Source organism: Seriola lalandi, unplaced genomic scaffold (genome assembly GCF_002814215.2).
Source record: "Seriola lalandi dorsalis isolate HSWRI2012SDOR001 ecotype SW California unplaced genomic scaffold, Sedor1 jcf7180002054497, whole genome shotgun sequence".
Lineage (NCBI taxonomy): Eukaryota > Metazoa > Chordata > Actinopteri > Carangiformes > Carangidae > Seriola > Seriola lalandi.
This window is the reverse complement of record NW_019525050.1, coordinates 697734-714133: the sequence shown is the minus strand read 5'-3', so window position 1 is coordinate 714133 and position 16400 is coordinate 697734. Positions and strand designations below refer to the sequence as shown.

At 40.6% G+C, this 16400-nt stretch overlaps 1 protein-coding gene across 2 annotated transcripts in view; it reads left to right on the top strand.

The window, feature by feature from the left end:
* Nucleotides 1-1945: 1945 nt before the first annotated feature.
* LOC111659871 (exocyst complex component 3-like protein 4) overlaps nt 1946-16400 on the top strand; it is a 23856-nt gene continuing 9401 nt past the window's right edge. The window contains exons 1-9 of one of the 2 annotated variants that reach the window (XM_023412944.2): nt 1946-2198; nt 3407-3676; nt 6447-6569; nt 8115-8333; nt 9149-9767; nt 11647-11764; nt 12071-12196; nt 13024-13124; nt 14642-14740. In XM_023412944.2, the coding sequence (XP_023268712.1) occupies nt 3442-3676; nt 6447-6569; nt 8115-8333; nt 9149-9767; nt 11647-11764; nt 12071-12196; nt 13024-13124; nt 14642-14740 (1640 nt within the window). In that variant the 5' untranslated portion in view covers nt 1946-2198; nt 3407-3441. Of the gene's footprint in view, nt 2199-2249; nt 2341-3406; nt 3677-6446; nt 6570-8114; nt 8334-9148; nt 9768-11646; nt 11765-12070; nt 12197-13023; nt 13125-14641; nt 14741-16400 lie in introns of those variants that run through there. The other variant, XM_023412945.2, reaches the window with a different exon arrangement.

The window sequence follows — 16400 nt, the reverse complement described above, 5'->3', positions numbered from 1 at the left end:
GTGGAAAGTGTGGAAATCCCTGGACTGCTGGCGGAACCGGTCATACAATAAGTATTATTCCAAAGCCAACACGTAGAGAAGCAGATCAACAGGAATGGAAAGTTAAACATGTGAATGGATTGTAATTGGCACTGGCACACAGACGTCATGTTACGCTCACGATAGTAAAATCTTACTGGGAGAATAGATTCTGCTCAACCTGTTCAACCGCTGAGTTGAATTTATAGCTGGGAGGAGTCAAATAAAAGTTCCCAGAAACGACTGACTAACCTCTTGGAACAACAAGATCAGTACTGAAGAGGAATTGAAGAAGAAACAGATTCGTGACATCAGATGACACTAAATCAATCCAGTGCTTGGATACACAGAGATTAAACCAAACCAGGACATCAGCAGCAGCGATAAGTCGCTCAGTTGAAGCATAAAAAATAAGTACAGCAGACTCACTGTACAATGTATTTGAAATTTTTCATATAAATATGTTAATTTGAAATATACAGAAGAACATGTTACTGTTTTGAGTGATATTTTCCTTTGATTCTGTATATTGTTTGTAAAATCCATTGAGTTGTAAAGAAATGTGCTATATAAATAATAGTAAATAATAATAATAATAATAGATCTTCATGATGAATAATAATAATGATGAATAAACATACATTTTCATTTCACATGTGAAAAATAACATTTGAAATGTGAAAACAAGAATTTGAAACATGTTTTCTTTTTGCAAAGTTCCACCTTCAGTTTTCATAAAAGAATTTGTGTTTGACTGAAGAAGAAGAAAAAAGGGATGATGGACGGATCAAACAGGATGTGGTGACTTCTGCTAAGCCGTCTCTGACACTATAGATACCAGCTCAGAAACTGTTTCATTTGCATGTATCTCTAATCCGCCCAGTGTATGTCACCCACAGATGCCCCCAAACACACACACACACACACACACACACACACACACACACACACACACAAGATGGAGCAGCTGGTCACGATGCCATTCATCTGGACCGGAAATGTCTGATGCTGGAGGAGCAGCAGAACAGATGTCAGATCTGGGTGAAACAGCAGCTGAAACAAATCTCTGTTGTTTCTATCAACACGTGTAAAGTTAATTAAACTTCTATCACCTGCACTTGAAAGGTGAGGACAGGGCCTCAGCTACGCACAAGCATAAATTTTGGGCTGAAACAAACATGGCACATATCACCCTCTAGTGGATGAAATGGCATCACAGGTCAATGCAACCAGGGAAACACTTTGACCTGAAAATATGTGGGTGAAAAGCAAGAGTTAACAACGTGAGAATTAATTTAGCTGATTAAAGGAAATGATCAATAACACAATATAAAATTCCTCCATTACAAGTTGAGAATTAGGAGCTGGTTTAACTACTTTATGGGTTAATATGTTAGTCCAGTGGTTTCCAAGGGCAACATGAAACCTGAGATATGACAAATGGTCCCAATTAGATACTGAAAAACACTTAATTAATATTTAATAATGCAATGTATTTTGTAAGATTATCATGTGTTTTTGTGTAAAATCTTAATCTGGAAAGCAACTTGTTAAATAAATGTAGTGCAGTAAAAAATAAGTATAGTTCATAATAGAAGCATAAAGTGGAAATACTCAAGTACCTTGAACTGTACTGAAGTATAGTAGTGGAGTAAAGTTACTTTCCAACATTCACACTCAAGTAATATTGTATTTTCTGGTATTTCTTTTACAACAGTGCAATTTAGAATAAAGAGCTTTTATTTGTACAAAGGTTCTTAAACGCAGCACAGTCACTCACATTCTTCAACGCCACATTCCAGGTAAAAAAATAAAAATCTACCTGTAAACTGATGAGTGTTTGTAGAGAAAAGTAGACAAATGTTCCTGTGATTAACCCTCCGAGTGAAGAGCCGCCTGAGCAGCTCCGTTTATAACCATCTAATCATTAACTCATCCACTAATCACCTCACGGGATGAAAGGTGATTTTACCTTCGTCCTTGTCGCAGGAAGAAAATCACCAAAAAAAAGACACTGTCTCACACACAGGCACCGACAGCTTTTACCTTAAATCGGTTTATTTGATCAATTCAAAAGATGAGAAACTTTCCGTTTGCACAGGTAGAGAAAGTGAAAGCAGGTAGAGAGGAGGTGATCTGAGAGCAGAGCCGACAGCCTCTTATTCACCTGAGCTACGCAGGTAAGGACACACGTCTTTGTTTTACAATGTTGGTGTTCGGTCAGTGTGTGTCGGTTTCATATTTATCTCTTTGACTTTAGACGTGGTGATAAGTTTTTGGTCGATCAGCGACAGGAGGGGAAACAACAATCTATGGCGCCCTGTATGTGCAGTATATATCCGGGTATTTGTTCTTTGTTTAACGCTGTTTTCAGCAGATTAATGCGTTTTTAATGTCTTGATTCAGAACTGTTTTAAATATAAAACGTGTTTGACATAAAGAATGACAAGTGTGTATAATATAATATAATATAATATAATGAGTTTTGGTCTTCAGAAGAAGTTTAAATTGACATTGCTTGGTTTTTTATGGGATCAGAGATTTCTCAGAAATTAATAGGAAATTTAATGTAAGAATGGACCAAAACAGAAGCAATTCTACCTTTATATTTATATTAATGTGTTCACATGGGCTAAAGAAATATCTATAAACTCACACTCAACTTTCACCCTGTTTCTTTCCAGTCTCCTTTTTTTCTCTCGTCAAAAACACTGATAAAAATCTAAAATAGTAAAATAATATTCAAAATTCGGGTGGAGAGTACGACTTATTTCAACTAAAGGTGCTTACTTCACTGATATTTAACAGACACTTCTGTGCTTCTTCTCGCCCTTTGCTAAAAGGATCAAATGAGCAGATGACTTTTAGTGCATCCAAATTAATTACCCACACTCAGTAAAACTGTAATTGCACTGTGATCCCATGTTGTGGAGGAAACCGAAGAAGCTGCTTGTTTACTTTCACTGAACTTATCGCCCACACACACAGAGGCCGAGTCTGACATTCAACACTCAATAATAAAACCAAAAGTATCTGCACAGTAAATGCAACACTGCCGGACATGTTGACACACAGCGTCTGGATTTGTTGTCAATCGCAGAGGCCAAATTTTAGAGCTATTATTAATATTAGGGAATTCTGCTCTCGATTTCTTGCGGTTGCCGTTTCAGCAGCTTCTCATTGTCATTTACGTCTGCAGCTCTGAACACTTTGTTGTCAGGAACTGCTCCGGCGGGTTGTTTTGTTATCTGTAAACAAGACTGATCCCCCCGTCCCCGCTGAAACACACCTTCACCGCTGTTTCACATACAACTCCTGTCAGAGCAGCGTGCAGGCAGACGTTTCCTCTGCTGGCTTCAGTCTTTAATCCGATGCTCTCTCCTCACAGTTGGATGTTAATCAACAGATTCGCTGACAGACACGATGGACAAGTCCACTGAAAACCCGGAGGAGGACACAGTGTCCCTGAGGAGCAACGGGAAGACGCCGGCCTGTGGTGTCACGAAGGAGAAACAGGGCTTCATTCGGACGTTCAGAGAGAGCGCCCGACGCGTTGCAGCGAAGAACCCACTTTCACCTGGAGGCAAAGGGTCAAAGGTCAAACCCGAGGCAGACACAGCTGGAAAAGAGTTGGGGATACAAACGCCTCCCTCACCCAGTGAGTACCATCATGGTTTTCACGAGACACGGGATTGGTGGAGCAGATACAGAAATGTTCTCTACCTGAGAGATAGAAACACGTGCCCTGCAGGCGCGAGGCTGGACGCCAGCATCGTGACACGCTGATATTTGGTTGAATGTGGGTTGTGACATCAGGGCAGCGTCCAAAGCCAACGTCAGTTAGACACATATCAAATACAACGGTCTGGTGTTGAGGAAAACCTGCTCCAGAGTTCACGTGATCTAAGACTGGTCACCTTTCAGCATGACGATGACCTGCAGCTCAGGTACAGCCAAGACAACGCTGCGCAGTCCAGACTTCACACAGCTCCTTGAAGATGGCAGGTCACAGACACTTTCCCATCCAGTTTGACAAAGTTTAAGACGAACTGACAGGAAGAATTTGATAAACTTGCCAAATCCAGGTGTGCAAAGCTCGTAGAGTCTCAGCCGAGAAAGACTCGGAGCTTCTGCAAAGCACTGCTGTGAGGGTCTGAATACTTTTGTGAATTAGAAAACTCAGGGTGCAGAAAGTGAAGAGGTCTGAATACTTCCTGTAAAGTACAGTATGAGGAGAGAGTATAGTTTGAGCTCAGTGGGAATTGAACTTCTAACCCAGCGAGCTACAGCGAGGCAATAACTGGAAAAACAAGCTAATATAAAATGCGATAAGGAATATCTCATTCTTATCAAACATCTGTCACTCTGTGTTCAGCTGCCTGTTTAGGCGAAGGTGCTTTGCCTCAACCTGCCTCCTTTTTAATTCTCCTCAAATCAGTGATTTGGCGGCTTGAAACGCTCGCAAGAAAATGTGTGTGAACTTGTTTCCCTCAGCTGTGGGTGATACCGAGTGTGTAGGTGGAAAGAGCAATGACGTGGGAGCATAGTGCAGAAAGAGCAAGAAAGCAGAGGAGAAAAAAGAAAGAAAGAAAAACCCTGTGTTGCTGCTGTGGATGAAGGAATGTGTCTCTGTGGGGTAGATTTGATTTGGATGATTGTTAAAACATCTCTGCACAAGTTTGATTCACTCTCTGTTATGGCAGCAAGAAACATCTGAAGGTGGTCGGCTTCTTCAGCGGCAGATAAAATCCTGTTTGTTCCCTTCTTTTAAATTATTTTAAGGCAGAAGAAACTACAGGTTAATTCTTCACTGATAAAAAAATAACAAACATTCCCAAGTTCCAGCATCTCAGTCGTGAAGATTTTGTGATAATAAATTGATCATTTTTGAGATTTCGACCATTGATCAGATAAAACGAGCTGAGGACACTAACATGGGTTTTTCACTATATTCCTGCAGAATTTATCTGTAGATCAAATGATTAATCGATAAATTAATTGCCAGTTGCACAGTTATACAAACGAAACTGTCGCAGAAAGCAAACACGAAACTATAGTGTGATGTGCTGTGAGCGGTTATTATTGTGAAATCCACCTGATCAGGTTTTAGAGCAGTCGCTCAAGTTCTTCCAGGCTTTTCCCCAGAAACAACCAGAGCGTTTTAACATTCACTTCACTGTTGGATACGTGAAGCTTCCTGTAGGACGTAGCATCACTGCTCATTAGTCATTTCTTATCGCATTAATTTCTTATTGCACATTACACTTTGGGAAAACTGAGCTGTTGAAACATGTTGATAAAGTGAGTTCGAGTGCGCGACAGTGTGCAGGATTCTGGAGTTTTCTGACCTTCAAGACTAAAAGAAAGTTGATGGAAGCGACCGACACGCCTGGTATGTTCAGGCTTTGTGGCTTTAAGTCGTCTGTGTTTGTAAAAAAACATTCATCCACACCTTCTCGGTGTGGCCTGGCCGTGAATGACTAACCTCGAGTTAAACATCATGTTAACTGTGTTGTACAGGAGATGATTGACACTGAACTCGTTGCCACACTTCGTTCACCTCATGCAGTATTTGCTAAGCTCTCGTCTTTGCCGACTGTCAATCTGGAAAATCACGGTTATTGTTGTTTTCCAGCCTCAGGTTTGTCCTGTGACCCTTTAATGAAGCAGATACTGAATCATTCAGCCTCATTTAGATCTCCTCTACTTCAAGTTTAATAGCTGTTAATAAGAGGCAGCGGCTCACATCATCATCATCATCATCATCATTAGTGAAATTGTGGCTCATTTGACTATTATCACTCATTATCTGAATTTATTCTGAAGCAGATGATTTCCAGACTGAAGTCTTGCAGCTTAGTGAGTTTGTGAGAGATGTTCTACAGAACAAAGATACACAACATAGATGCAGAAACCAGTGAACGTTACCCACAACTATGTTTTTAACTTCCCTTTTAGTCATACACATGAGCTCATTTCATCATTTCATTTTAGCGCAAGTCCTGCGGATACTTTTAAATCGTTTTGTCCGTCAGCACAAACAAGGACAGACGGCTGCCAAACCTCGGCTGGTGACTTTCACTTTTCATTCTGGAGCAAAGCCAAACTAACCTGTGTGTTTTCATCACAAGTTAATCTTTGCATTCCTCTCTGGGTTTAGCTCTTAGGTCACAGTCAAGACAAAGTGCTGCCAAATCACATGACACACACAGACACACACACACATTAAGTGTAAATATGAACCTTGAGAAATTGAAACCGCATCAGATTGATTTCTTTTCCTGCTGCCTTGACAAAGAGAAAGAGACGTGATTGTGAAACCAGGAGCAGCAGAGCCAGTTCTGCTGAAAAGTGTTTGTGCTTTTATTATGACCCACCTCTCTCCACCTCTCTCCGCCTCTCTCCACCTCTCTCCACCTCTCCGTCAGGTCCGAGCACCGGCTCTGTGAAATCTCCTCTGAAGATGATTGGGAGCATCTTCCAGAGCAAACAGGAAAACAATGGTGACGTCCCTCAACAGAAAAGCATATCTATAAAGCGAACAAAGACAGGTAAAGTGATTATTTAATACTGGTTTAATACTGGAATACTGATTTTTTTTTCTTGCACATAACTTATAATAAAAATATATATTTTCCTACATCACATGTGGCCAAAGCCCGTTCAACCACAACATTAGTGAGGTACATCACTGATGTTGGGAGACGAGGCCCTGGCTCAGGCTACACACACACACACACACACACACACACACACACACACACACACACACACACACACACACACACACACCCCGATGATTTAGTTTTAAAACACATCACTTTTGCTAGGTTTACACCTGGCGTCCACACTACTCTGGAGTTCAGGGCTGAAACAGAGACCTTTGCGAACGATGACTCGGGTCTCATCAGCCTCGACTACCAGCGGTGACAGCAACGTGAATAACGACTGACGAGCATCACGGACCTCGTCTTTGCTAGCTCGAGTTCCTGTTCAGCTGAAAGGTGTTGGATGGGGTTGAGGTCAAGGCTCTGTGCAAGACAGACAAGTTCCTCCACAACAAACAGGGGGAACCATTTCTCTATAGACATGTTGAAACAGGAAATGGTCAAACACAAACTGTAGCATTAAGATTTCACATAATGAGAACTAAAGGGCCTCAACCAAGCAGCTAGACCTGGAAGTACAGTACAAAAACAATGTGGAGAAGCCTGTCCACATACTTTCGGACACATACGTATAGTTAGGATTGCTCTGCTTTCCCGTTGTAAAGTAGTTTCCACCTTCATAACAGCTGTGTTTCAAGTGTCAGAGTGAAGGTTCGGTCACATTCACCGTCCGTTCAACAACACCAGGTTGTGACGTGCGCGGTGAATAAATGTTGAGCAACCTGCAAGAACCTCAGCTTCTCTATTCCCAGATGCAGCACATCAGCGCTCCCGTTTGCCGACCACGCGCATCATGCTTACAGTTAAAAACACGAGCTGAACAAAGGTCGAACCCTGAACCGCAAGTTTACTGGAGCTGGTCGCACAGAAAAAGGAAACATGCTGTTTCCAGTTGAAAAGCTTCACCACTGATTATTCTGATGATCCTTTTCAGCTCAGGAACTTGTCACCACCGATCATTGAAAAACAGAACTATCCAGGACAAACTCACAGGACAGGATAATGAAGCTTCACTCTCTATATGTAGTTCTCATTTCTCATTTGGTTTCATCTGGGACACAAAAGATTTTGCTCGCTACACTTCCTGCTCTCTTCCTTTCTAATAAATGACCAAAGGCAAAAATAAATAATAATAATAATAATAATAATAATAAATACAGAAAACTTGTCATCAGATATCAGATATTGTCAGGAAGTTCATTATTGCGCATCACTGAAAGAGCAAAGCAGCAAATTCAAAGTTTCAATCAGTTAAAACTTCATTAAAATGTTTAAAAATCAAACCATGATCCATTCATTTGATTTTGAGCAGCGAGTTCACAACACAAGGAGCTGTTGACACGACGTTAAAAAATGGAGGGAAAACAAAAGGTGTCATGTGTTACTGCTGCGGTTACTGTGTGCTAACTGTGTGTTCTCCATCCTCAGATCCCAACATGTCAGCGACCCATGAGAATTTCATGAGAGGACGCTTAACTCAAAGTATGAATTTCGGTGGCAGGAGGTTAAAAAATAAAAACGCTAAAGAAAATAAAGCTGTCCCTGAAGGCACCTTGGAGGAGAAGGAGGAGGAGAAGGAGGAAGAGGTGCTGACAGAGGTCGAGGAGACGTACACACTGCCAGAATTACCCCACACTCTGCTGTCAGGTACAGTCTCGCCCGCACCTTTTCATACCTCAGGTCACGGACGAGGCTTCGCTGGTGTGTCTCGCTCAAAGGCACCTTGGCGTCTCTTCCTCTGTCCATACATTCAACTTCAGCTTCTTTATCTCTCTCTGTTTTGGCAACAATAAAACGAGTCTAATTCCTGGTGTAAATACACAGGTTCAGTCTGTCTGCAGACACTGATGCCTCTGCCTGAAATATTTCAAACGCTCCAAGAAGAGTTATTAGTTTAACTATTGAAACAACAGCCACAAGTGATTTCCTCTCATGTTAATAATTAGAAGAGTTAATAGAATAATGATACATCATGTAAAAAATAAATCAAATACTAGATATGAAACAAGTCCGAGCCCATGAGTATTAAAGGATGCAGTGTGGCCCAAAAGGACAGGAAATAAATAAATAAATGATAATAATGAACTTTATTTATAGATCACTCTTCATACAAGAGATGTAGCTCAAAGTGCTTTACAATAATAAATGAAATCCTATAATTAAATAAGCGTGAATAGAAGGACAATGAAATGAGATAACAGAAAGACAGTAGATGATAAAATGTGTAAATGAAAATAGAAATAGAAACCGGTAAGAATAGTAAAATATGAAAGAATTAATTAAAAAATAGGTTTTCAGCTGCGGTTTAAAAATGTTCAGACCCTTAAAGCTCCTGGCAGGAAACTGACTGGGAGCCAGTGGAGTGAAGCTGAAACCTCTTCCTTGTTTTAGTTAAAAGTCCGGCTGTATTTTGCTGTAACTGGATGTTGGGAAAGATGAAACTATTTTATTTTTATTTCCAGTGATGGAGATCAGCAAACTGATAGAGATGAAGGAGCTGGAGGATTCTCACCTTCACCTGCTCGCCCTGCGTCAGGAGTTCCAGCAGGAAAAGGAGCGCTGTGGCGAGGTTTCGCCCGTGGAGCTGATGAAGAAGGAAAAAGACCTCAGCCTCCTCTATGGAAACCTGAGGAACAAGATCACCGCCATAGTGCGCGACTCCAACTCTCCTTCCTCCGGTAACGAAGAACTGCTGCTCCCCCTGGCCCGCATCATCCAGGAGGAGGAGAAGAGAGCCGAGGAACCGGGGAGTCTGCAGGGCAGCTGGATGGAGGCCTGGAGGGAGGCGGTGGGCGAGGGGGTGAAGGTGAAGCTGGAGAGCGTGGGTCTGGAGCAGAGGGAGCAGAAGGCCTCCTGGCTGGCTGATCACCTGGGTTTGCTGGGTAAGACCATCGTGGAGGACTTGGAGAACGTGAAAAGGAAGCTGCGGTGGTCTTACCCGCCCAGCTTCAAAGTCTTCGGCACCTACGTGAAGAGTTACCACCGCGGCGTCGCGCAGCATCTGAAGAAGCTGGAGCAGCAGGCGACGGAGCTGAGGGAACTGTACAGTCTGCTGGACTGGATCATCAACACGTACAAGAGGTCAGAGCATCAGTACGGCTGTTTTTCAGAAACATAATGACACATGTGAAACACATGTTGACACCTGCTTTGCTTATGGAGATGATAATAATAATTAAAGAACACAAAAAAAAAAAAATCATATTTTTAATAGAAATGCCTTAGTCATCCGGAAAAGCTTGACTTGAGAGAGTCAGTCAGTGCTTTCCTAATCAGCTAGCTACCATACTATAACTTAAAGGTCCCATATAGTCTAAAGGTAGATGTCCATGTGTAGTGTGATTATAGATCAGCTCTAGCTTCTATATTAATACTGTTAAAGTATCAAAGCCTCAGTCCACAGAGAAATGCACACAGCCTGCATTCAGAACTGAGCCTTAAAACGAGCCGTCAGGACTTCTGCAATTTTGTGATGTCACAACTATAGTATATAGTCACTGACCTCAGTTACGCCCCAAGCCCCGCCCACCTGGACCCGCCATCCAACCTTGCAGGATTTGGTTTCTCTGAGTGTTTTTTGAAATTGGACATATTTTTATTCAGCCAATCAGAAGAGAGGCTCAGAGCCTCCTCTCTTCTGATTGGCTCACCGACCTGTTGTTACTAGAGCTGCAGAGAGAAGCCTGAGAGAGGAGATGTCAAACTACACTGAGATGGTTTTTGGTTCTTAAAACCACAAATATATCCTCTTATGAATTAACAATTCAAATAAAACACTGGTGAAGTGTAAATTATAACTTTAAATATAGAAATACATGTAAATTTAAGTTACACAACTTCCATTTTTTGTTGCTTTGTTTCTCACTCTAGAGTAAAGGGTCCACATTTGCTCCATAAATCATGAACGACTTTTTGGTTTTATGATGGCGCCCCTTTGTTTCACGTTAAACTGTTCAGTGTCCGTCTACATCGAGAAGACATTAAGATACAACAAACTAAATTGTGCATGAAACAGGAAGGTCAGTCACAGTCACACTGAGCTACTCTGTTAAGACTCCTGATCTAACTTACAGACATGTACACACACGTCTCGCCCTCTCCCTCGACTTGTTGAAGGAGCCACCGCACAAACATTCACCAGGGGAGAGAGCACTGCCAACCTCAGTTTGCAGCCTAGATAGCTAATTAGCTGCAGCTCATTAAGCAGCATGTAAACGTAGCTGCTAACGTCACTGCAGTTGCATTTTGTGAATTTTTTTTAATATTCTGTACACACCAGAAAATAACAAAAGTAGATCCGATTGTCTCCCTGAAGAAAGTTTACAGTCTCACACTTGCAGGACGTTTCACCGAACACATCTTAAAACACTCGACTGCATACAAAAGATGAGCTCACAGATGGTGCAGACAGATTTAGTGGACACCTTACAGCAACTAACCACCACAGCGGGCGTGAGCTGGAGAAGCAGTTGAAAAAGAGGCAGCACTGCTGACATTATTCGTTGAATCAGGCCACACCAAAGCGAAAAACTGCTCAAACCAGCGTTAGGGAGACCAAAAATAAACAGCTGATCTGATAAAGAGGCACAACACTCTCCTGAGGCCGAAATGGAAAAATATAATCAGGTCACGTCCACGTTTCTCACAGATTATGTAAAGTAGCTTCTTATACTGTATATCATACCTCATGTACTTTAACTGACTTTTCTGTGTCGTACAAATAAGTTCAAATCTCATTATATGCAGTAAAAATCTTCAGCAATGGTGATTGGATTTTCATGAACTAAAAGATACCTTTAGAACTTGTTTTAATCTATTTTTTGTTGCTTGTTTTTCAAATCCCTTCATACCACAAAGTTGTGATAAAATCTGAACCTTTCCCCCCGACATGAGGCGACACGTCCTCGACATTTAGTTCAGATTGCAGCTCAATGAAATGTTTCTTGTTTCTCCCCGACAGCGAGTGCATTATGGGAAGTCAGTCCCTGCAGCCGGAGATGAACGATGAAAGCACCGAGCTGCAGCTGGAGGAAAACTTCCTGAAGCAGCTGAAAGATAAATACTGCAGCAAAGTGAAGGTGAGGGACACCGATGTCACGTGGGCTGTAATTGTCCTGGGTGTTTGGGGATTTTAATAACCTTGTGTTCAGTATTTCTCTCCATGAGATAGTCGAAATAAAATGTTATTTTATGTGATTACATGTAATAATTGTAACATTTCAGATTTTCCCCGACAGAGTGGAGAAAAGAGAGTTACTCACATTAAAGACTAATGACCACGCTGGTGGTTGTTTCACTTAATAGTGGAGTTGAGATATAAATATTGAAATTGTTGCAAGTTTCTCCCAACACTCACTCTGCTCGGCTTTTCTCCGTTATTGCAGGGCGACATCCGGGATTCACTCAACAGAGTCATTGAAATTGAAATTGAAGAAGTCTGGAAGGTCAAAAAAGATCCAGAAGAGGATGAGAACTACTTTGTCTCTCATATCCCTATGGACATCTGGACGGTACGACACTGTCACAAGATATTAGAGATGAGACATCACGTTTTCTTCATGTGAAAACCAAAACAACAAATCCAATTCAACAAAGGTTTATTCTCAAATAATTGTTTCAAACGTGGAAAGGAAAACACACATTGGCTGCTGGTTCTGAACGGACGCAAATAAAGAGTTAAGATTAAATTTATCAGAACAAATAGAAGTAGTCTCATTAAGTTCTTCTTAAAGAAATAAGGATAAAGAAAATTCTCAGAGAGGAACAAACTTGTCTTACCAGAAACTGCTGTAGCGCACAGGTGAACTCAATCTATGTAAATGAGGATGAAACCAAGAGCCAATCAGTGATAAGGACGGGAAAGGAAGTGAGGTAGGTGAGGAAAGGAAGAGGAAAATGAAAGAAAATAGGGATATTTACTTCACAGTTTTTGAGCTTTAGAGTGTCCAAAATCAAGTGTAAATATCTGAAAACCTACAGGCTTAAAGTCATGTATCATTTATTTGGAAAGCATATAGTTTATGAAAGCACATACAGTAAGAACCTGAAACACACTCTTATATTAGAAGACGTTAATTTATATGACTTAATTTAGCTAAAAAATACTTTCAATTGTCTTTGTTTGAAAAAATATTTTAAAAAAACAAGTAATTAAAGAGCTACATATTTATGAATGTGTCACCTGTGTTGTTAGACCTGAGGATGAATCAGATTTGTTTTCTTTTCCTGGTCCACCGTGTTGTAGTACAGTGTTTTGTCCACACGGTGGCAGCAGAGAGCTTCACCTGTACTTCACCATCACACTGTAACTTAGACCGGCTCTGCTTCCTCTCCTCAGAAAATGGAGGGAGTTGTTAAGAACTCTCGAAGAATTGATGCCGAGCTGGAACAGAAAGCCACGTCTTCCTGCCTCGAGGAACTGAAACCGTTTCCTAATCGGTATGTCAGCACAAAAAAAACACAAATGTGCGCATATTATTAATATTATGTGTATAAATACTAAATGTTTTGAGTTGTTTAGACAAATATTTAACAAGCAACATGATCTCACAGAGGAAGATTGTCACCTCTTTGCCCCTCAGTTAAAACAGCAGCATTTAAACAGAAACAGAAATGAATTAATTAATTAATTTATAAAGCAACGTTTGTGCGAACGATACAACGCGACGCGAGTGCGGTGTCTCAGTAACGCCTTCAAATTTAGCACAAACATTCACTTGGACTTGTAGGTTGAACTGATTAGAACTTGGTGGTCAAAGGTCAAAGGTCACTGTGACTTAAAAAACAAACACGTTTTCATTCACTAATATTGACATAATTTAACTCTATAAATTAAATATAGTGATGATGTGAATGAGGAACCCACAAATGAGGAACCCACAAAGAGAGATAAGAAAGTCTACGAAGCTTTTTAGCCTCTCTCAGCTCATTGTTTTGGTTTTGCCGTCAGTCTAATTAGTTACCAAAACATAAACACTAAATTAACAACCTAAGAAATTTACTTTCAGTCATTTTTGCTTATCAATTTTTTTCGAAATAACTACTTTTAGTATCTGTAAGAGCATTATTGGTATAGTGTATTAAGAAATAATATTGATGAAGTGCTAAAAGAGGAAGGTGCAAGTGTGAGGAGGGAACCTACCCACTGTTGCACAGAGAAACAAAGCAAAACAAAGCAAAAACAGGATCCTGCCCCTCTGTGCAAAAACCAGAGTTATTGCAATTTTCTATTAAGCAATGTGAGAATATCTCTGCTGTCTGTTTTTAACTTCATCACGCCTCCCCACAGTTTTACATATAGAAAGGTCTTGTGAGAAATCATGTGTCTGTTTTCTCCCCCCGTCGTTCTTTATCTCAAAACCACAATAGAAAAAGATCAGATGAGACTCCCGACTCCTCCTCTTCCCTCAGGAGATATAATATTTCCGTGGAATTAAATATCCACTAACATGAAAAAGGAAACACATAAACACAGAGATGATCTATTTAAATAAACACCAGTGCAGGTGATACAACTGGAAGAAAACTAAATGTGAATGAGTAAATGTGACGATCTGAGAATATTAAATAAACCGTAACTCCTCACCGCTGCTACAAATACAGACTTCATGAAGACACCATGAACATTATTTATTAACATAAATGTAAATGTAGAGTTGGTTTTTCAGTTTCAGGTCAAAGATTTAAGCTCATTATATTTCTTTTATTATTTTATGTCTTAACTAGTGTCTATTATCTTGTTTATTTTTGTGATTCTTATGTGAATTTCTTTAGTGGGACTAATAATCAACCTACATAATCTAACCTAAATATCGTCAGACGTTCCAGTTACTTTGTCCAACTCTGTGATTATTATGTTTTTAGAAATAAATGGTAAACATCCTGTTATGGATCCGGGAGTTTGAAACCCTCTCAGTCGTCTGACGGGCTAATTACATCTCCTCTTCCCTCTGCAGGTTTGAGGAGAAGTTCAACTGTCACTGCAGCACTCTCAAACCGCAGCCTCTTTGGACAAACTATCAGATAACGTACATCAACACCTTCACTGTTTTACAGTAAGTCACATGACTTTCTGCACAGCGTGGAATCTGACCTGCCCTGCAGAGCATTTACAACTGCTGCAGCAGAAATGAGAGTATGGGAATGTTAATTAAGATCCTGATAAACATGTGTGATTTAAGATGCACTTAGTTTAGTTTTTAGAGTCCTGGTTCTTCACAGGAGGAAGAACGCTAAAAGGAATCTCATTGTGACCTTCAAAATAAAAGCTTAAAATGTCTACAAATACATTTATTTATTTGTATCTACCACAAAAGAATTCAACATTATTGTCCACCAGAGTGAAACTTATCTTCAGCTCAGCAGCACAAACATGAAACACGTGGAAGAAATGTAGGTGTAAAACACAGTGCAAAAGTGAAAAATACAAATGTAAAATGAAACACTGCAGATGCGTAATGCATAATACTCGGTGTAAGAACATGCTGCTGTTTCCGACTATAAACAAACTTTTCTTTTAACATGTTTGAGCTTTTATTTTGAAGGCGAGCCATGACATAAGTTACTTTAACAAAAACCTGGACAGTTTCACAAACTGTCTTCGTCAATAATCCTGTTATACTTTAGTTGATTGATTTTAAAGAGTTTGTGTCTGTGTCTTGATCAAAACGGTTAAAGACACAGACTGTGGAGCGGCTTTTGTTTGGATGATTCATCCCTGAGCTATTCTTCGCTTTGCTGGGAGATTCTCAGCGTTCGTGCCAACACATCTTTCCACTGGCTCGGAGTTGTTCAGAAGACTGTTTCTTTAAAATGCACAGGAGAGGTTCCCTGAACACCCATTTAGAATGAGGTCATGCCACTTGCTTTTCATTGGAAGGGAAAACAACAACGTGCCAGCTCCTGGACTGGGGCCCGTCTGGTGTGATTTCCGGGAATCAGGACTGCGAGCATGAAGCGCTGCTGCATTATAAGCAGGGGAAAGAGAAAGCACAGAGAGCAGACTTGCCTGTCGAACATCCAAAACCACTCCAGCTGCTTCTGACAGTCAGAACACAAGCAGTTGTGGGTCGTGTCGGGTCATTCACAGACGTCTGCGTGTGTCTGCTTTCTCTATCTGATGCTGCAGAGCTGCGCTGAGCAGAAAAGCACTGTTCGCTTACTTTCAAAATCTGACAGTCAAGAAACTTGCTGAATTAAAGAGCAGTGTTCATGAAATGATGTCCAAAACAAACTAAACTTTTTTTAATTGAAATAATCTGCAGGTTTTAAAACCTAAAACCTGGTTTCAAGGGTTTGAATATTCAGTAAAAGTATAATTTGAGTGAGAGAATCACTGGAACAAGAACGTCAGAAAACTTAAGGAGGAAAACATTGAGCTCAAGGATGAGATGCTAAAATTAAGTTGTGTCTGTTTCCCGGAAAACACAAGATGTCAGAAAAATGTTGTTTCGTGTGGGGTGGATTTTATTTATAGTCTCTGGGTTGACAAGACGGCAAAAGCCAAGAACTCTAAGAACTGTGAGGTTTTACAGTTTAAACAACAGCTGTAATTTGTAATTGTTTATTATTTGTCTCATGAGGACCGAGATCCTCTCGGGTCTTTTTCTCATCACCCTTGGATTCCCCCGTTCAGCTTTGTGGCTTAAAGGCTCCGTTCACCCAAATTACAATTACAAACAAACCTTCTCACTCAGGCCTTTAGTGTCCAGCCAT